At 43.2% G+C, this 21,371-nt stretch overlaps 1 protein-coding gene across 3 annotated transcripts in view; it reads right to left on the minus strand.

Moving 5' to 3' along the window:
* PDZRN3 (PDZ domain containing ring finger 3) overlaps positions 1-13,622 on the minus strand; it is a 302,603-nt gene extending 288,981 nt beyond the window's left edge. For all 3 annotated transcript variants that reach the window (XM_060239561.1, XM_060239560.1, XM_060239559.1), the window contains exon 1: positions 12,317-13,622. In XM_060239561.1, coding sequence (XP_060095544.1) covers positions 12,317-13,036 — 720 coding nt within the window. In that variant the 5' untranslated portion in view covers positions 13,037-13,622. The remainder of the gene's footprint in view (positions 1-12,316) is intronic.
* Between the last annotated feature and the right edge of the window lie 7,749 nt (positions 13,623-21,371).

The following is a 21,371-nucleotide window of genomic DNA, read 5'->3' on the forward strand; positions in this document are numbered from 1 at the left end:
TATCTGGGGCAGTGATGTTCTGTATTCTTGGTGCTTGGGGGGGCACAGTGGGAGGGCTTCTAGTGTCCTGGCCCCACTGATGGACCTCCTGATGGCACCTGTTTTTTTTGGCCACTGTGTGGCACAGGGTGTTTGACCAGATGGGCCATTGACCTGATCCAACATGGCTCCTCTTACGTTCCTCCAAAAACAGTTACAGTTCTGTCACTTATCGCTCACTGCTTATATTCAATCTTCAGCAGCCATCACACTAAAGATCTGCATGTGCTAAAAGAAAGACTTCAAGAGGACAACAAAAAGCAACAACACACAAGAAGTATGAAAGATGACATTAAAGAAAGTTGGCAGGAGTTAAGACATATTCATCAGGGTCATGAGTCAGCATACCCTGTGATGGGGCAGCTGCCAGGGCCTAGGGTTTCTAGGTTTCTGCAGAGGTACCCAACCACGTGATGCCAGGGAAGGACCTGCTGGTAATGGGCAATAGTAGCACTCCGGGTGGGCACAATGGTGGTGTTTCTATCTCATACACCAGCCAGCACTGCCAGGGAAAGGACATATGGCCAGTAGGAAGGCTCACAAACAGCAGGAGGAAGAAAGGAAACAAGGAGGATGGGGGATGTGGGTGCGCTGTAAGGAAGGCATGAGTAGGGGTCTTGATAGTGGTCAGAGGAAGAGAGGGGGAACCTGGACACTCTTTACCCCCCACACCTGGAATCAGCCCTGATACATGTGAAACAATTTCCAAACCAAAAGTTGATTGATCCAAATTATTTTCACAAAATTCCGGTGCAGTAGCTGGCCTTAAGAAATCCTAGCACATCTTTAAAATGTGGGCCACATTTGAACACAGCAAGCCACACATTTCACAGAGGGTTGCCAACCTCCAGGTGGGGCCTGAAGAACTCCAGGGGTGCGGTCACATGTCACATTAAAAGCGGGTGTGTAACGCTCAAATTTGAACCGCTGAATATTGATTCAATGCAGGGCCGCTCAGACGAGCATCCAAGAATGCAACTCATTCTGTGGTTGAGCGATCAGACATCCAATACTATCACACTCTTTTCTTGGAGCATGCGTGATCAGAAGATGATTTCTGGGAGGGAGGGTGGTCCATTGAACATGCGCCCAACTGTTTGGAAATGGGAAATCGAACGTTGCTTCAGAGGTGGGGGGGAGGGGGGAAGTTTCCAGAATTAACGTTGCCGATTCAAACCAGGGAACTGTCAGGAATTACTTTCCTAGAAATTGGCAGTGACAATGATATCTGGAAATCCTCCACATTGAAAAAAAAAGATTTTTTCCCTGTTCTGAATAGTGGGATAATGTTCCCCCCCCCCCCGATCCTGTGTTGATTGGAGAAGCAGAAGTGGCACCTCAGATTCCCAGATGATCTGGCAATGTGCATGTCTGCTGGGGCTTTAAAAAAAAAAAAAAAAAAGGTGGGAGGGAAGGTAAACATTCCAAGGGGCAGTATCGTGCGTGAGCTGCCCAAACAGAAAAAAGCCGATCTTGTGCCGCTTTTTTGAAAAAGGGCTGGATTTTCTGCACTGTCAAATTAATGTGGCATTGAGGTGCAGCAAGCTGGGATGACCCTGGATGATGCTCAATTGCCAGATGTGGATGTCTGAACGAACACATTTAATCCGTCAGCAAGATGGAGCTGTGTCGCCACTAATGGTACATCTGACTGCACCCCAGGAATTACAACTAATCTCCAGATAACAAAGATCAGTCCCCCTGGAGAAAATGGCTGTCTTGAATTGTGGACTCGGTAGCCTCATGCCCCCTGCTGAACATCTCCCTCTCCCTCCAACCCCTCCCATCCCAGGCTCTATCCTCAAATCTCCAGGAGTTTCCCAAGCTGGAGCCAGCAACCCCTACACAGCATTCACAAGTTGGTCATCACACTAAAATGACAACTTGAAGTAGCTTCATCACATACCGTATTTTTTGCACCATAAGGCGCTCCGGATGATAGGACGCACCTTCCTCCTGGGGGGCGATCCGCTGCCTCTGCCTCCGATCTGGCACTTCCCCCGCGCCTCCCTGCCTGGCTCCATCTTCTTCCAGCAAGCGCTGGGATCGCTCCACGTGGCCCCACCGCAAACCCAGCGCTTCGCAAGCGCCAGCTGCGGGGGGGGGGGGGGCAGCGTGCTTCCTCCTTGCCTGTGTGCCTGGCTTCAGCTGTGATGCTTAAAGCAAGCGCTGGGATCGGAGGGAGCGATCCCAGTGCTTGCTTTAAGCATCAGAGGTGGAGCCAGGCACACAGGCAAGGAGGAAGCATGCTGCCCCCTCCGCAGCCGGTGCTCGCGAAGCGCTGGGTTTGCGGTGGGGCCACGTGGAGCGATCCCAGCGCTTGCTGGAAGAAGATGGAGCCAGGCAGGGAGGCGCGGGGGAAGCGCCAGATCGGAGGCAGAGGCAGCGGATCGCCCCCCCCCCAGAAGGTACGTACCTTCGCTCCATAAGACGCACACACTTTTCCCCCCACTTTTTTGGGGGGGGGAGTGCATCTTATGGTCCGAAAAATACGGTAATCCTCTTCTGATCTTTAATTGCGTGTGGATCAAACAATTATATTATCACCACTGTAAAGAAAATAAATGTGGGCACAGTTTAGTACAGCATCACTAAACGCAATCCTAAACAGAGTTACAGCCTTCAAAGAACACTGCTGTCAATGGACTTAGAATCACATAAGTCTGTTTAGAATACCCCTGTGAAAGTAACAAAATGCTGGCCATGTATGAAGAGCCAGGGGTTTTTTTGTTCCTAGTCTATGAAATATTGATATATATTATATAATTATTTGCCTATAGATGTCTTCTTGTGGTTACAGAAATTAATATATATCTTTTAGAAAATCTCTGTTGGAAAAGAAGCCATGTCTATATAATTCAGAAAACAGTATATAATAACGTGCATTACAACAATGAGATGATGGCTACTGCTGCTGAGCTAGTGCCTAAATATAGGATTGCCATCTGCTTACAAAACATCCTTTCCCACTGCTCGAAAAGAGAGGCCATAGCTCAGAAGGCGAATGCATGCTTTGCATGTATGAGGATTCAAGTCTGAGTTCTTGCCATCTCCACTTAATAGGGTATCAGGTAGCAGGGCTGGGAACAACTTCTACTTGAGACCCTGGAGAGCAGAGTTCAAGACGCACTCCACTCATGGTTGACATTACCATGCTAGATGAGCCATTGATCCAATTCATTAAGTGGCAGAGTTTTTATTTCCCTTGAGAGCTGGAGGATTTCTAATACTTTTGAATTTCCCACAAACAATGCCAGAAAATAAAACAATTGATTGACTTCTGGGTCTCTCTACTTCCACGTAAAAGAAAAGTTCATTGACTTTTATAAAGTTACATTAACAAAGCAGAGCAATGCAAAAATGAACTTAAGCCTAGTACTTCTGGAGAAGGTAACATAAACCCATGCAGCGCAGAAACTCTGAGGCTCCCCTCTTGCTTTTACATCAAATAAAACTGATGTAATCAAAAATCAGCTTCCTTTGGAGGGGGCACAATTCTATCATAAACATCTGGCTCCACTGCCTTCCCAGTTCCTGTTTCACATGGCTTTTTTTATTTCCCTGCATGTATTATTTCTCCCCTTCTCACATCTTAGTTTTGCTTCAGCTTTGCCTTAAGTAATTGTGAAAATCATAGCCTGTATAAAGCCATGACTAATGTATCATATGAATAAGTAATTTTTCTTTTCTACTCCTGAGAGCACCTTAAACATTTCCATCTCTATATCTGCCTTTATGCCTGTATACTCTCACTCCCTCAAGCAAGGACTGGGGTTGCCCAAAGCAGCCCAGGGGTTATTTTTTTAAAAATCTAATATTCATAATATGGGCTAAAGGAATAACAGCCTGATCAAAAGGCCTATTGAAATCATGGAAAACATTCCCATTTTACTCAACAGGCTTTGGAACAAGCCACACATGGCTTGTAAACTTCAGCTATTTGGATACTTGGAGGAAGTCATATATCATCGAAGTAACAGCAAGAGGAAGCTACCTACTTACAATTTAAAAAACAGTAAACATTGGCTGGGTGTTTATTTCTCCATCACATTTTATGAAAATAATAAACAGGGAGTAAGGCAAAATCAAATGCTGTCATCATATACCCAAAGGAAAGTGTATGCGTTTTAGCCAAAATAATGTCCTTTTGATATCAATACTGCGTTCTCCTATAGGCTGCAGTCAAACATAAACTCTGGTTTGTTTACGATAGGAATGGGCCCAGAAGTGACTGGGACTTCACACTTCTTGGTTTGAAAGAAACCAGAGTTTTAAACCAGGTTTAATCCTGATTTAGAATTCCACATTATATTTGTAGACATGAAACAATCTGAAATGTGCACAAGTGGCTGATCTGGATGTCAAACAAACTGCAGTTTCCTTCACAACAGGAAGTCCTCATCCTTGACTCTGTGTACAAGAAAAGAGATGGGAAAGAGTCAGAATTTCCTGGCTCATGATCACCTCAAGCAAACTGGAGTGTGCTGATGAGGTCTGAATGCAGCTTAATATATATGTACTGTGTACCTTTCGTTTTTGCCATTGAAAAATCACTTTGATGATTGTCAAAATATGCATATTAAAATTCCTTTATCCACGTGTTAGCAAAGCAACACTGTACTAATAAATCAATACCTGAATCTGAAAAGCTTGCCATTATAAACAAATTCTGAACATAATAATTGCTACAAGTAAAACTCTTCTTTTTATATGTCACCTCAAAAAGTTGAAGTTGAAACTTGAGGAAGCTATTTTAACACATCTGTTTCTCATAACTAATTAATGACATAAGTTACAACTGCTGCCTAATACTCCAATGCACATGTTTAAAGCTTGTTCATCCCCCCCCCCCCAGCCCCTGTTTTTTTCTCTGTCATTTTGAAGTTGTCAGTCAACCTTTATTAGTATCTGGTATATTCTGACTTGGCCATATATTCTCCTGTCATTCTTCTGAAAGAAAAAAAGCCCAGAGCTGAAATCAGCTAGTACAAATCATACAATTCTAGAGATTCCAATTAACTTGTAAATTGTACAGCAGTTGCACAACAAATGTTATGCAGTGGCAAATCAAAGTACAATTATGTGCCAACTTGAACATATTTACTTAGAAGTAAGTCTCACTGATTTCAACAAGCTTCATTTCTACATGTGTTCATTTATTTCATACACACACATCCAAATCCAGTCTCAAAGGGTGCTGAGTTCTTTTACATTCTGCTTGCATTAACTGACTTGGTGAATGCTCAGGTCTTCTGAAAGGAAAGCAATGAAGTGGGGGGTGGGAATAAAAGCTGTTTTCCCGGAAATCCCCAAGCCCAGACATCAGATAATATTTCAAGGCAAAAACCTCTTATCCTGGGAGACCACTTTTAAGGTCTAATAAGTTCAAAATTGGAAACACAAGAATGTTATTGTCACAAAAGCTATCATCTCTATTACTCAGCTGCGCTCTACAGATGAATAAAAATAGAGCTCAATCAAGACACAAATGAATAAAAATAGAGGTCAATCAAGACACCATTACTAGATTGCACTCTGGATGGCCACTCTAAGGATTGGAAAAAAAGATCTCAATTACTGCTATTAATGTGGATGTTTTCTTAGCAAAAGATCTTGCTGGGGGTGAATTTCACAATACATCGGAAAATGGTGAATGAAGTTTCTTAAAACTTTCTCTGCAATAACATTCCCATGAATACTGGGTGGGTGGATCCTGCTATCTTGTAATGGGTTCATATAATTGATCACTTGTTTGTATTTTAACCAAGTAGCATTACAGGGAAAAAGAGGGTGATAATATTGCTATACATGCTTGAAGCATGAAAACACAAAATGTTGTCCCTACTGCATTTTTAGATCTTCATTTCCAGTTGTAGAAACAACTGTTCTTGGTCCTAAATAAATTGCAGTTATGCCAATAATCCTAATGTTCTAATAATCACAATGCTTTTATGCCACTTCAAAAATAAGAAATAGTGTCTTGCAACTGTCATGGCTAACCCCACCCAGCTCAAATCATCTGATTCTACAAGTCTGGTATGCTATATTCCCATAGCTGAATAAAGCCCTTAAACATAATTCTGCAAATTGCTTCACCTCCCAGTGGAGTATTTTGGAGCCCTAACTACCTCTTGTATTTCATTCCAAGCACTGAGATCTCTGGTAACAATACAAAAACTCAATTCTCAGCTAAATTTATCAGAACCGAGTAGTACAGAAACCCTCCAAATACTTGAGAGATCAATCCTATCAGAGGTTTTACAGATCTTCAAAAGTGAGCAGAATCCCATCTCCAATGTCTACACATTCAGGGAAATGTATGCATATAGTCCTATGTATGTAAAAGGTAAATGCTCTTTTTGGTCAGGAAAAAGCAGAGTTCCAATTGCAGAGAGGGCTCAGTACAGATGTTCATCTGAGTATGCAGGCAGTGGAAAATGGGGCTAGAAGATAGGATCACACTCCACTCTGTGATATTAGATATTTTAATTTCCCAGGCTTTTGATTTCTCTGTGGTAGGAGATATTTTAATTTCCCAGGCTATAGAGGATGACTGACTAGGCAGCCAACAGTATCTCTAATAGAAAAACAAAATCACACACAAAGTTTTCAGGTCAATGGCTAAACCAACAAATTAACTGTGTATTAAAGGTAGATTATGGAAGTGTGTTACCCTAATTGGTTTGGGACTACTTGTCTATTGCCCATGCCTAGATAACACAGCTCGAAATAATAGAGATCAGTAGGTATAAACAAAGAATTCATGCAAAGGATTTTGCCATGCTGTATGATTCATTGATCAATTACATATCTAATCTAGAGGCTCTAACCATCTTGTACCATAATCTTCTTACTAACTGCTCATGGCTACCAGGAAACTTATCCACCAAAGTTCTCTCATTTCTTTGAAGACATTTTCCCTATCCAATGATAGAAGGGAAAAAAGCAAAACAGTACTAGAAATAGAAGACATTCACTAGCAGCTAATTAGCACCTGTTGTTCAATGCTATGAGACTGCATCACTAGCCAGGAGGAAACACAACTGCAAAACCAGCAGAACATTTTAACTTGTAGTATGGCATTAGTATCACAGGCCTCATGCCAACACAGGTGCACATTTGCTCTATAGTGGGGCTCAGCAATGTGATGTGACCTAGATATGAAATAATAACAAGCTGCTGGCATCACACAGCTTGTTACAGGTATCTCAGAACCACCTAATTATAAGTCAATCATAAGAGGCTGAAAGACAACTTTTTATATACAGGGATTGCAGCTGACATGGAACACAGTGGAATGACCTTGCTCCCCTTGCCTTGAGCAGCAAGCCATAGGAGCTGCAAGCAGGAACTAAAGATGGTCACAGTATCAAGGCTATAGGCACTTGACTTTCAAAACACATTATAAATTGATGCAAAATGAGGATTTTTCTTTTTGTAAAAACTATTTCTTGAACCCCAATTTCTCTATTCTATTACCTTAGAGCCCATGTGTATATAAAAAGAGCAGGAAGAGATTGGATTTATACCCCATCCTTCACTCTTGAGTCTCAGAATGGCTTAGTCTCCTTTCCCTTTTTCTCCCCACAACAGATATCCTGTGAGGGAGGTGGGGCTGAGCGAGTGCTCTCAAGAACTGATGTTTTGAGAACTGCTTTGAGACTGCTCTGAACTGGTGATTGTATGTGGAGGAGTGGGAAATCAAACCTGGTTCTCCCAGATTAGATTTCGTGCTCTTAACCACTACACCAAACTGGCTCTCAGCAAGACGACTCTTGATTTTTTTAAAAAAACATATTTTACTATAACAGTCATAGGGGGTTGTAATGCTGACAGGAACACTGACAAGAAGCATTTAACCCTTTCCTCCAACACCATTTCCCCAACTAAATAGATACATACACACATGTACTCTATGTCGCCATTGGTTTCACAACAGTATTTTGCTTCTGTAGGAATAACGGCAGAATTTGGGGGGAGTGCTATTGCTCCAATCAAATTGGGAGCTTCTGATAGGTTGTTTTAAAATAAAAATAAAGATAACCAATTACAGACTTCCCATTCATGTGTAGCTGTGCCAATTTAACACTGAACTTTGGAAAACCATTCCACTGCAGAACATCTCGACACCTATTAGCAGGTTCACTGGGAGTGATTATTTAAGTATAGGTCTTGATATTTTTTTTAGTCTGTTTCAGGAATTCCCATGTCTCACTTTATGCAGAGTACCTTCCCATCCATCTGGGAGTGTGTGTTTTTTTCCCCAGGACCCATAACAATGACCATGGTAATGTATTTATAGAACCTCTCCCCCTATCCTAGTTATATATTAAATATGTAGCTCTAAATAGTTCTATAGCATACAGGCAAATAGAACCCCATTTATCTAAAGCTTGGAGCATCTTGGATGCCCATACTCCATTCATCACCCCCCAAGAAGGGGTGTTGTAGCCAAGCCATTTTACAAACTATTAATATTGTATGGCTCAATTGTGCAAAAGATATTTTTGACATGAACTGAGCAACTCCAGCTTACCATAATACTTTTGAAATAGGAACAAATATAATCACAATAAAAGATAACCCAGGGGATCACATTTTGACAAGGAACAAACAGTGAAGGAAAAATGAACAACACTGTTTTAAATTACGTGCAGAATATTTTGGGACCTAAAAACTCCTAAGCCTACTGTGCATACCCTGCCACTTGCATACTTCTACCCTTTGCTGTACATAATTACGTTGACATTGTTGTCTGATTAAATAATCCCAGGATCAAAATTCTGGAAGCAAGCCATCCAACCCTCAAACCAGTACAGTGAGCCATGCAGCGGAATGATGCCTACATTGACACGATCTTCCTTCAGTCCTTTAGAACACAAAGTCATATGTTTTCTAATTGCACTTCCTTTTGGCATCCACCAGGCTGAAACTGTTAATGTTGGAAAGTTGCCCAAAAGTCTATGAAAGACATGTAATTGATTGAATGCTATGCCACAGTTTTGTGGTGACATGACACCTTTTGGCTTTCTGCAGATTACACGCTCCCTTTTTTCTACAAACTGAATAACAACCTTTTTGTGGACAGGCTGAACACACAAATAGTCATGTTAACCATCTGTGTCCATAAATCTGATAAAAAACATTGCTACATACACCACATACTGTGGATACTACCAGGGATTCTTTCTAACAGCAGCAACTAAAGCATTCAGGACGGTAATATAATGATGCTATAGCAGAGCTATGGACACCCAACACTGATTCAGACATTACATAGTCCAGTGATGAGATCATTCCATGTCTGGACACTCATGAAAACATGCTGGGAGATATACATAAATTGCTGCCCTAACAACTGTGAATTCCAGAACTGAACTCCAAAAATTTCAAGTACCGCATTTACAAGAAACTAAAACACTTTCAAGCATCTCTTTCTCTTGCACACATCCAGACATAGGGATCATCTGGGGGAAGAAATGGAAATTCAGGTGGAAAATATTATCCTTGACTCCAACGTGAAGAATCAGCACTTCCGTACACGTCAGCTCCATCTAAAGTTATGCAAGCAGTAATGTGTGCCACTACCAGTAAAACTGCTAGAGTCTGGCTACAACCAACCATGGCTGAAACTCATTTTGAACCATCTCTTGACTCATATAACACTGCACATGAGATCTAGAAGGTATTCTTATAGTAGGCTAACAGTGGATCTCAGCACTGGCACATAAGACACTTACAAAGCCTTCAAGTTGGCGATAGAACTCAAGCACCAAATTCAGAGAAGTGCTTGGTTTCATGTTTCAGTCACAACAGGACAGTCTAAAAGAAGATTTCAGTAGTGATGCAACTGTATGCAGAAAAACTATCGGGGCTGGTGGGGAGAAGTACTGGTAGATGTGGAGTTGCATATCAGCATCTCTGGTAGAGTGACACTAGCCAGCAATGCTGTCAAAACCAGGAAGAAAACTAAAGATACAGAATACAGGGTGAGAAATTTCCCACAGGACCTTAGAAAGACAAAGGTGGTCCTTTTAAACTGAATCCTGGAAAGGAACACAAGTTGCCCATTCAGATTAGTTTGATGGGTGGGCCACTGAAAAGGGCATGGAGGGTGGACAACCATCCATCCCCCAAAGTAGGCTCTGAACATATCCCATTGCTAAAAGTATCCCTGCAACTGAGAATAAGCTAGTAGTTCTTATGGAGCAAGAGTTTTTTTTTTTAAATGCTGTTAGTGAAGTAAGAGTGAACCATTAGGTTTGTTTGAAATCATTATTTGAGCAATGGTCCAGTTGGATGAAATGCTGGAAGGTGACACTATAAGAAGTGGCTTTGAGTGAGCTCTTACAGACTCTTCTGCCAGCCAAAAATTTCCCCAAGGAAGGCATCACATCTTAGGCAATGACAAGCTGCTTTAAGGGCAAAGTATTTAGGCTAGTTCCCATTAATGCTTCTTAACTGTAATAAATACAGTTGGAAGTTGAACAATCTCTTGCTCCAGAGGTTTTTAAAAGAGAAAGAAGGGCTAACTGCCTAAAGAGACATGGGTCTACGTGACTCTACAAGTACACAGCAATGAATTATGGGTTGTCACTGTGCTTTCTAGATCTATGAAGTCACTGTATATTTTAAAGAACAGATTTCATGTTTGTGTGCATTCTCTAGTGGCTGATTCTAGTGACCTCAAACACTTTTTAGTCCACTCCATATGACTGATGGTTACTGAGTAGCCCAGTTTGGAAAGCAACCAGGGCACGGATCACTGCACTGAGTGATCTTGTTTAATAATCACCAATGCCTAATGACTCCGTATCAGCTGGGACTTGAGAATCCATATCCGAGCTTCTACTTTTGTAGGAAAAAAGTAGGAAAGAGATGGTCACCTGGGTTCTTCCATAAGCATCATCTATGTTTCAGACTTGGCCTTCCAAGGATTATCGAGGATATTCTGGAGTATAATTACATACCAAAACCATCATGAACTAATTACAAATAAATCTGATGCTCATTCTAAAACAAGAGAACAAGCCCTTCAGTGCTTATCCAAATGCTCAACTATGTAATTCAGTACAATGGATCACATTATTCTCGTTCTGACCAAGACGCGAATCCAGCCCCTATGCTTGCCAAATACAGTCATAATTGAGAAACTGGATTGCATTAACAAGATTTCCATGAAGAATTTATTCTAGAACGAGATTTCCATGAAGGATTCATGCTACAAGAAAACATGTAAAAGTACAAAATGTATGTACTGTAAAAACAAGCCTCCAAAGCATCCCTTTAAAATTTGCCTTTGATGGTATATGAGAATAATTTGAGTTTGTTTTTGTTTTTTACACCTAATGCCACTAGCATGACAATTTGGTGAAAGTTTTCTTATGTTTTGATTCTTCACCCTCTCCTCCTCCCCTTTCTCCACTCCTCCTTTCCAAGGCAGGTCCTGTTTCTCCCAAGTTAGTTGTGAGTAGCTTAGCTGTAAATATTTGCCCTTCATGCAGAGCCCTCCAGCTGGCTGAAGCAGCAGCTGACAGACATGTCTGTAATCAAAGGGGGAGAGAGAGAGAGAGACGGGGTGGTGGGGAGGGAGAGAAAATAAGTTAGGAAGGAGACAAAAAGGGGGAGGGGAGGGGCTTGACCACTTAGCAGAAAACCCGGACAACCAATTTTAGCTCCCTACCCCAACTTCAGCCTTATTACCCTTACTTTCAAAGAGCCCTTCCTGCGCCTTCGCTGCAGAGACACTTTCACCAGAGGATGCCAAACGTCTGGCACTTGGGAGGGGGGGGGGGCTGTTCCTTTTTGTTGTTGTTCCAAAGGGATATTGCCTCTCACCAAAGCATCTGTCCCAAATCTGCAGCTTAAGCTGAATGTGAAGGAGTGAAATGGTCGGGGGAGGGAGGCACGAATTCCAAATGGAAGAGTTTGTCCTGTAGGGACCAGCCACGGAAAGGAAAGGAAAAGAAAGGAAAGGAGAAGGGAGGGAGAAAGAAAGCCATTTCCTCTGCCTTATAAACGAGCCTGCAGTGACAGAAGTCTCACCATCCCTCACAGAGAGAGAGGATGCAGGCAGAGGTGCAATCCTAGGTGAAGCTGCTCCCTCCTCAATCCAACAGAGGGCTGCCTCTCTGCTCGTGACGAGCTCGCTGAGCAGGGGCAAGCGCGCGGCCGAGAGAGAGGCAAGGGAAACGCGGTCGTGGGTGGAGGGGAGGTGCCGAGCGTGCGCGGGGGGTCCCCTCGCCCTCCCCTCCCACCCGGCAGCCGCCCGGTTCACCTTGCTGGGCGACGAGGCCGCCAGGCTGCGGCTGAGGGAGTCGAGGCGGGCGCTGTACTCGGTGAACTTCTTCTGGTAGCGCAGCGCTGTCATCTGCAGCTCGAGCTGCACGGCCGAGAGCTGCGAGAGGAGCGACTTCTCCCTCTTGCTAGCTCGGAGCGCTTCCTTCTTGAGCTCCTTCTCGAGGCCGGCCAGCTTGGCTTGGAGGGTGGCGTTGTGGGCCTTGAGCGCCTGCAGGCAGCAGTGCGAGCCGGCCTTGTGCTCGCGGTGGGTGAGCACCAAGCCACAGCCTTGCTTGCAGATGCCCACCGGCCGGGCCTCGCAGCTGTCGCGCATGTGCGCGTCCACGTCGCGCAAGTTAAGCACCTCGGCGCAGCCCTTGTGGCGGCACTTGGCCGGCGAGTAGTCGCACATCTCGGCGTGCTCGGCCAGGTGCTGCAGCTTGACCACCTTGTCGCAGCCCCGCGCCTGGTTGTCGCACTTGATGTCCAGCTTGAGGATGAGGCTTTTCAAGGGCAGGACGTGATTCAGTTCCTTGGTGGAGATCCGCTGGCACATCACTGGGCAGCTGCCCTTCTGCACCACCCAAGGCAGGACGCAGCCGGCGCAGAACACATGACCGCAAGGGGTGGTGAGAGGATCCTCCAAAACTTTGTTGCACAGATTGCATTTGAAATCGGGATCCACCTCCCCGTTGAACCGATCCAGCTCGAAGCCCATCGCTCGTCCTCCGCTTTCACCGGACAGGCACCCGTCGAAGTTTTCACGAAGAAAAAATCTCCAGTCCCCAAATGCAAAATTTAAACGTCCAAAGGAAAAAAAAAAATCAGCCACACAAAACCACACGCCCTCCGAGGAAACAGCAACAAAATCTGTTCTCAAAAGAAGCCCAAACTGCAGCAATCATAAGGAATTATTGTAACTGCTCTCCTTTTTGATTCCTTGCGAGTCATTGGGAACAGCCCAGACTGGCTGGCTGCAGGCTGTCTACTGACTGAACTAATTGCCTCAGACTTCCTTGAAAATGCTTGGGAGGAATCCTCTACCAAATTGATTGGAGTTAAAGCGCAGAGTTTCCCTCGCCCACTTCCCCACAGCCCCCTTCTGTCCCTCCTCTCCACACGCAGCCCTTCCCCAAACCCCTCCTTGCTCTCGCCTTCTTTGGCTTGATTTAACTTTTTTAAAAAACAAAACTTTCTTTTTTTTTCATTTGGTGCAGCTGAGAATGCTGTTTATTCATAGGGATAATCAACTGTAGGGCTTGCTGAATGCATTAAAAAAGAAAGGAGGGCTTGTAAAGTCCGAGATATATTTTGCTAGGGGGATCTTTTTGCAGTTATGTCTGTTCTGTGGACCCTGTCAGGTTGTTTTCTGGAAAACTTTGGAAGTATCATCTGGTGTTCAATAAGAGGGTGTTTATGCAATAGTGTCCAGGCATCATTTTTAAAAAGAACAGTTCTGCAGGGCTCTTCAGAGCTGTGTCTGTACTTGCAGTCATATTGGGCTGGCAGGTTCCTCTCTGCTGTTTAGTTATTGTGTTCTACAAAATGATGGTGTTCTTTTGGGTGAACAATGGGGGAGTGCATTCAAGTAATGCTTCAGAGAGCTGTATCTTGCATGTGCCATGATCCAAATTTTCATGAACTCAGAAGGATTTAACTCTGCTCTGTAGAGTTCTGCAGGGTGTTGAAACAACCCCTGCAAACGTAGGACAACTGGCTACCTATCCTGTACCCTTGTGTTTCATATAGGGTGACAAAAGTGTCTTTGTTCCCCCTGTCCAACTCTTAGCAGCCTGTTTGGAAGTGGTGGGGGGAAAGCAGCCGGCTAGGGTCAAAGGACAATGTCTGCAGCATTTTTAAAAACAGCCCTACCAGACTCATGAGGCAGGTATTGTGGGATTGGGGTGGGGAGGGAGAGAAGAGATTTGTTAAGGAGGCTCTGAGTAATATATAAACATTATATCTCAGTTAGTACCCCTCTTGTATTATGAGGTGGGAAGTATACTCTTATAGAAGCTGGGGAAAGTGATTCATACCAATGGAGACTGGGAAAGAGGTGAAAGTGGTGATGGGGGTTGGGGGGGAAGCAAAATAATGTAATAACTTTTCTTGAGCCCAGCCCAAATGACGCAAATAAGGCAGACACAGGAAAGGACTGTGAGGAGACTGAGCAGATATCAGACTTGGTATCCCCACCGACTCTTTCTTCAACAATCTCCAAGTCTGTAATTGCCTTTGGTTTGAGTGAAAACTGAGATTCTCACAGCTATGATTACAGATTTTAGAGATGTTCTCTCCCACAAAATACATATCATGAGGCTCAAAGCAAAACAGAGAGTAGTCAAAGCTTTTTCATCTTACCATGCACAGAACATACTTGCAGAGGACTCTGTAAAGCCGCTTTGAGCTGCTGTTTGAGCCCTGCATAGTTTTTGATGCAGCAAGAATAAGAGAGCCATTTTAAATTTGAATGGATATTGTATCCCATACAGATTTTATATTAGCATTACTGATTTAAGCCCAAAACCACTTAAGAATCACATGTCAAAACACCCATTGGCCTCAAAGAGGAGACAAAGGAAAAAGGATTTTAAAAAAGGATGGCAAACAAAATGGATAGGAAAGAGGGAAAGTTGTTGGTTTTCTATTTTTAGCACATCCTGATCTGCAGGCTTAGGTCAGATGTCAGATATTTTAAAATCAAATGTCATAAACAGTGCTAAAGCTTGGTGCAAAAATAAGTAACACCAGTGTTCCAGAAACTATAATCACTGAGAAGGTGCTATAAACATCTTGGACCCTGTATACCCCTTCCTCCTCTATTTCAATTTTGACTGCAGCTCTTCATGTGGGATAGGAGTGTCAAGTGGTAAGTTTTAACATATGGAACGTCCTGGTTGTATTCCTGGTATCCCCTCCTAAAGTGGATCTTGGATAACTGGGCTGTATGACTGACACAACTGAAAAACCCTGCTGGTTGGCAGCACAATAATGAAGAAGAAGATATTGGATTTATATCCCGCCCTCCACTCCGAAGAGTCTCAGAGCGGCTCACAATCTCCTTTACCTTCCTCCCCCACAACAGACACCCTGTGAGGTGGATGGAGCTGGAGAGGGCTCTCACAGCAGCTGCCCTTTCAAGGACAACCTCTGCCAGAGCTATGGCTGACCCAAGGCCATGCTAGCAGGTGCAAGTGGAGGAGTGGGGAATCAAACCCGGTTCTCCCAGATAAGAGTCCGCACACTTAAACACTACACCAAACTGGCTCTCAATTGAAGCAAATTAGTGATTCTTAATCTAGAAACATTGATATTTTAGGGAACACTTAAAACTTTTGTAGACAAATGGGGAACATTTGGGATTGTAGGCAATTTTAGGATTGCCAGGTCTCCTGTTATAGCAGCAGCCCTCAACCTTCCTCCACCACTCAGGACACTAGGCAAAAAATAAGGTGGAATCACCATTGCATAGACAGCGTGGTAACAGTTCCAGGGAAAACCCAGGAGTTACATCACACTATCAATGCAGTGCTCTAGAATCCACCAGAAACATTTCTGGGATGAACCTAGAAGTGATATCATGCCATTGATACAATGCTCTAGGATTCACCAGAAACTCTTTGGTACCATAGAGCTTGTGATGAATCTTAGAGCATTGTGCCAATGACATGACATCATTTCCAGGTTCATCCCAGAAATGACATTACACTTGACACAGTGGCACACCCATGTCCCTGCCTCCCAGTTTTCTGCTGTATGCCAGTCACCAGTTAATTCTAGGGAACCCCTTCTTGTCACTTGCAGTGGTTTCTAATAGTATTTTATATTGTTCACCCTGCCTGAGGATAAAATATTAGATCTGAGGCCATGGTGCCCACCAGCACCTTTCTTGGCACCTGCCAGATGTTTTTAGAGAATGAGCAAGGCCAGGTGGAGCTATTGACCATTGGAGATTTGATTGGCTATGTAGGTTTTTAAAAACATTGCTTTTGCAAGCAGCTGCCACCCTAACAAGGATATTCAGAGTCTGAGAGTAACCTGAGGCAGATATTTTGTGGCTAGCTCCTCCTCCTGCAGCAGCCATTTTGTGGCTGTGCCCATAATGTTGTGTTAGAATTCCAAAAATGTTGGAGACCCCTACAGTAGATTCTAGATTTCTCCCCCAAGACCTTAAAAAGTGGTAACAGTACATTTTATTCATTTAAATGCCACTGTTCAGAGACATGCTTGAGGCATCTCATAACATAAAACAGGATTAAAAACAAAAAATAAAATTAACAAGCAAAAGATTCAGTCAGTAAAAACCTAGAGGATAAAACATTTAGCAGTTTAAGTGATCCTCATGAAAGTCTTCAGACTAATAGCACATTGTAAAAAACACTTAAGAAGATCATGGCCCTAATTAAATCTTGGTTAAAACAAAATGTTTTGGATTGGCACTTAAAAGAGTTTAGGGTAGGCCCTCTGAATAAGAATAAAACAATATTAAGGAGATGCCTGATGGCCATCTGGCCATTATAATCTTAAATTCTAATATTTTACTTGTAGCATGGCAGGGAGTCAAATGATTATAATGTTACATACTTCATGGAAAGTAGTGGATTAAATGTTCAGGACCCCTGAATGAAATGAAATGATTGTGTATTTGGCATCTACTCATTTGATACATAGATATGTAAGAGACACTAAAAGAATACTGGAAGACAGGCATTCTGGGTAGCTTCCCTCGGGAAGGCTGCAACAGTCCCAAACCTGGGTATTTTTTGAAAGTACAGGTATCCAAGTAAATAAAAATGTATCCTATCAGAGGTGCAGCTTGAATATCTCAGTTTAGCCTGAGCTTGCTATAATGTAAGAGCTAAGCGGAGTCAGCCACAGTTATTACTTAGAATGGGAGAGTTTTGAGGAAGTCTGGGGTTGCTGCTCAGAGGAAGGCTCTGCTCATCTCTTGCCTGGAACTCCTCGTGGTTAGGGTTCCCATGAGTTTGTTGTAATTCGATGGCACATTTTTCTTTGTATCGGAGGTGAAAAAAATGGCCTCTTTCTCATTCACCCTTTTGATTTATACTGGCTACATGTATCAAAATATATGTAATGCTTATTTGTATCTATTTTATATGTATATGTATATACACACAGATGCATATATGTATGTGTGTGTTTTTATGCGTGAGCGGGTGAGTTTAGGACAGATGACAATAAAATAATGAAAATACATATAAATAGAAATATTTTCAAGCCCATAATAAAAAGATTTTTAAAATCTAAGTAACAGCATAGAAACTTTTCACTATGAAAATGAAAAGAAGAAAATTGAAATTGCAAATATTTTCTGACAATACAACCTATAAACTAGAAAATATATAGAACAGTAGCATTCAAGTTAAATGAGTACTTCTCTCCCCCCCCCCAATATTATACTTAAAATGCCCAAGAAAAATATTCATTTTTATCCAACATTTTTCAAGAAGCTGTGTAGCGCATGCACATACACCACAATATTTCCTCATAGGACTCCTGATACAGGCTAGGCTGAGACTATATGATATCACCCAGTAAGCCTTATGTCAGAGTGGGGATTTGAAGCCTGACCTTCCATGACCTGGATGGACACTGACAACTGTATGCTTTTGTTGTTGTTCAGTTGCACAGTCGAGTCCAACTCTTTGTGACCCCATGGACAAAGTCACGCCAGGCCCTCCTGTCTTCCACCATCCTCCGAAGTCTGCCCAAATTCGTGTTAGTTACATCAGTAACGCTGTCCAGCCATCTCATTTTTGCTGTCTCCTTTTGCCTTCTGTCTTTCCCAGCATCAGGATCTTCTCCAGTGAGTGCTCCCTTCTCATTTGGTGGCCAGAGTATTTGAGCTTCAGCTTTAGCATCTGACCTTCCAGGGAACAGGGTTGATTTCCCTTAGGACTGATTTATTTGACTGATTTATTTGATCTTGCAGTCCAAGGGACTCTCAAGAGTCTTCTCCAGCACCACAGCTTGAAAGGACTTTTGTTGGCAGGATGATGTCTCTACTTTTTATTATACTGCCTAGGTTTGCCATAGCTGTCCTCCCAAGGAGCAAACGTCTTTTAATTTAATGGCTTCAGTCACCATCAGCAGTGATCTTGGATCCTAGAAATATGAAGTCTGTCACTACTTCCATGTCTTCCCCTTCTATTTGCCAAGGTGTGATGGGGCCGGATGCCATGATCTTAGCATGTTTTGATGTTGAGTTTCAAGCCTGCTTTTGTGCTGTCCACTTTCACGCTCAGCAAGAGGTTCTTTAGGTCCTTACTTTCTGCCATTAGAGTGGTGTCATCTGCATATCTGAGGTAGTTGATGTTTATCCTGGCAATCTTAATTCTGGCTTGTGCTTCATCCAGGCCAGCATTCCACATGATGTATGCTGCATATAAATTAAATAAGCAGGGTGACAATATACATCCTTGTCAAACTCCTTTTCCTATTCTGCATGCTAGAATGTTTTTATTATTTGATTGTAGGGTTCCAGCCTCCAGGTGGGGCTTGGAGATCTCCCACTTTTACAACTGATCTCCAGGTGGTAGAGATCCGCTCCCCTGAAGAAAATGGCTGCTTTGAAGGGTGGACTCTATGGCATGGTACCATGCTGAAGCCCCTCCGCAAACCCCACCCTCTCCTGGTTCCACCCCCCCCCCAAAGTGTCCAGGTATTTTCCAATACAGACTTGGCCACCCTATTTGTTGTCCCCCAATAAGTGGCCTCAGACCAGGGTTCCTGGAAGGTTGGCCACACTGGCGCCTAACAGCTTAACAAGCATGCTACCAGGCAAACAAAAGTGGGGAAGAAGTTTCAAGCCTGAGGTCTTGCCACTTAAAGAGCTCTGTCTATGATCACCACCTACCTATGAAGATGGCAACAGATAAGGTTTTCTGTAGAGGCCTGGTCTAACACAGGTGTGTTTGTATGGGAGCAGGCCATACTTTTCCCTCATCCTATAGATCATTACCAATAAGAACAAGAACTATGAATTATGTCTGGAATAAAATTGGTATCAGTGCAGTTATTTTAAAACTGGTATGTTCTCTACTCTTAATCAACACTCTTGCTGAAGGAATGCTAAATTCTGAATGAGCTAAAGTATTTAGACAACAGGTCCCCAGCTTTTTTGAGCCTATGGGCGCACTGGGAATTCTGATTTAGCATGGTAGGTGAAGCCATAAAATGGCTGCTATAAAATGATTGTCTCCAGAGCCACAAAATGGCTGCCACAACTTATCTTCAGTCACACACTGAATATCCTTGTGGTGTGATGGCAGATGCTGCCAAAGCAACATTTTTAAAAATCTGCACAGCCGATCAAATCTCCAGTGGCCAACTGGAAGTCTTGCTGGGCAAAAGCCCCACCTGACCCTATACACTTCCTTTAAAAATACTTGTCTGGTGATAGGGAAAGTGCCCATGGGCACCACATTGTGGACAGATAAAAAGCCTTCCCAAACTGCAGCCATGCTTCATAAGCAAGAATGCAATCCTACCCAGAACTGTCCAATTCCTTAATGTCCACTTGTCTAAATAGTTGATTAAGAGCATCTCAATTTTATCTGGAGAAAGCTTCAGTTCGCTGACTTCATGCAGCCTATTACTACTTTCAGACTCTCATTCCAAACATTCATTCACCTTGTACATGACATGTCTCCATACAGAGTAACAGAGAGAGAGAGAGAGAGAGAGAGAGAGAGAGAGAGAGAGAGAGAGAGAGAGAGAGAGAGAGAGAGTAGGAAGGAGTGTGCTGATCCATCCGTCCTATGGATATTCACTCAAATGTAGGCATAGCAGTTAAACACAGCACTGCATGCATGCTTGGATCTATCCCTGTGGTTGGTAACAATTAGGAATGAATGCTTCCAGTAACAGAAACAGAGACAATGGGTTGGATCCCATTGAAAAGATCTGCATTCTCAAGGACAAGCAATTTTAGCTGAGTCAGCTCTTCTATTCCCACTTCATGCTGCTGCTCTTGTGGGTCCCCCATTCTTTAAGACAGGGGTGGCCAAACTGTGTCTTGGGAGCCACATGTGGCTCTTTCACACACATTATGTGGCTCTTGAAGCCCCCACTGCCCTGTTGGCCAGTTTACAGAATGTATTTGTCTCTAAATCACTGCTCCAAGCCAAGCTAGCTGGCAGCTTCGAGAATGCATTTAAAGTTAAAGTTGCTTTCTTCCCACCTCTCCCTCCCTCCTCCCTCGTATTTGTTTTCCTCCCTCCCTGTCTTGTATCTCTCAAACATCTGATGGTCATGTCTTGCAGCTCTCAGATATCTAATGTTCATGTCTTATGGCTCTCAGACATCTGACATTTATACTATGTGGCTCTTAAATTAAGCAAGTTTGACCACTCCTGCTCTAGGATCTTAAGAAGCATTTTTAGGCTGCAGTTGGAGTGTGGAACCCACTCAGATATGTCATGAAGACCAAGCCCTACAAGGAAAGCCTGAGGTGCTTGAGAGTGTTCAGTCTGGAATAGAGGAAGATGAGGGGAGACATGATTGCTGTCTTTAAGTATCTGAAAGGTTGTCATTTAAAGGAAGTCAGGGAGTTGTTCCTATTGGCAGCCGATAATAGGAGTCACTAAGGGTTTAAATTACAGGTGGAAAGTTACCAGCTGCATATTGCGGGGGAGGGTTTACATTAAGAGTTGTTCAGCAGTGGAATCAGCTGCATATGAAGGTGGTGAGCTCCCCTTCACTAGCAATCTTCAAGCAGTGGCTGGGCAAACACCTGTTAGAGGTGCTTTAGGCTGATCCTGCATGGAACAGGGGGTTAGCCTAGGTGGCCTGCATGACCCCTTCCAACTCTATGATTCCATAAAAGTAGACTTGGATATGATCCACAAATTGATGATGACAAGTAGTTTCATGTAGATATAGAATATGCAATAGAATGGAACCCTGCATAACTCTGTACCAAAGGTGCCAAGGAGATGAGCAGTTTTTTCCAGCACCACCTTTTGGAATTAGTCCCGGTTTATACTCATCTTATAATAAAAGAGCAGACAAAGCAATGCCCAGCAAAGAAA

Source organism: Heteronotia binoei, chromosome 5 (genome assembly GCF_032191835.1).
Source record: "Heteronotia binoei isolate CCM8104 ecotype False Entrance Well chromosome 5, APGP_CSIRO_Hbin_v1, whole genome shotgun sequence".
NCBI lineage: Eukaryota > Metazoa > Chordata > Lepidosauria > Squamata > Gekkonidae > Heteronotia > Heteronotia binoei.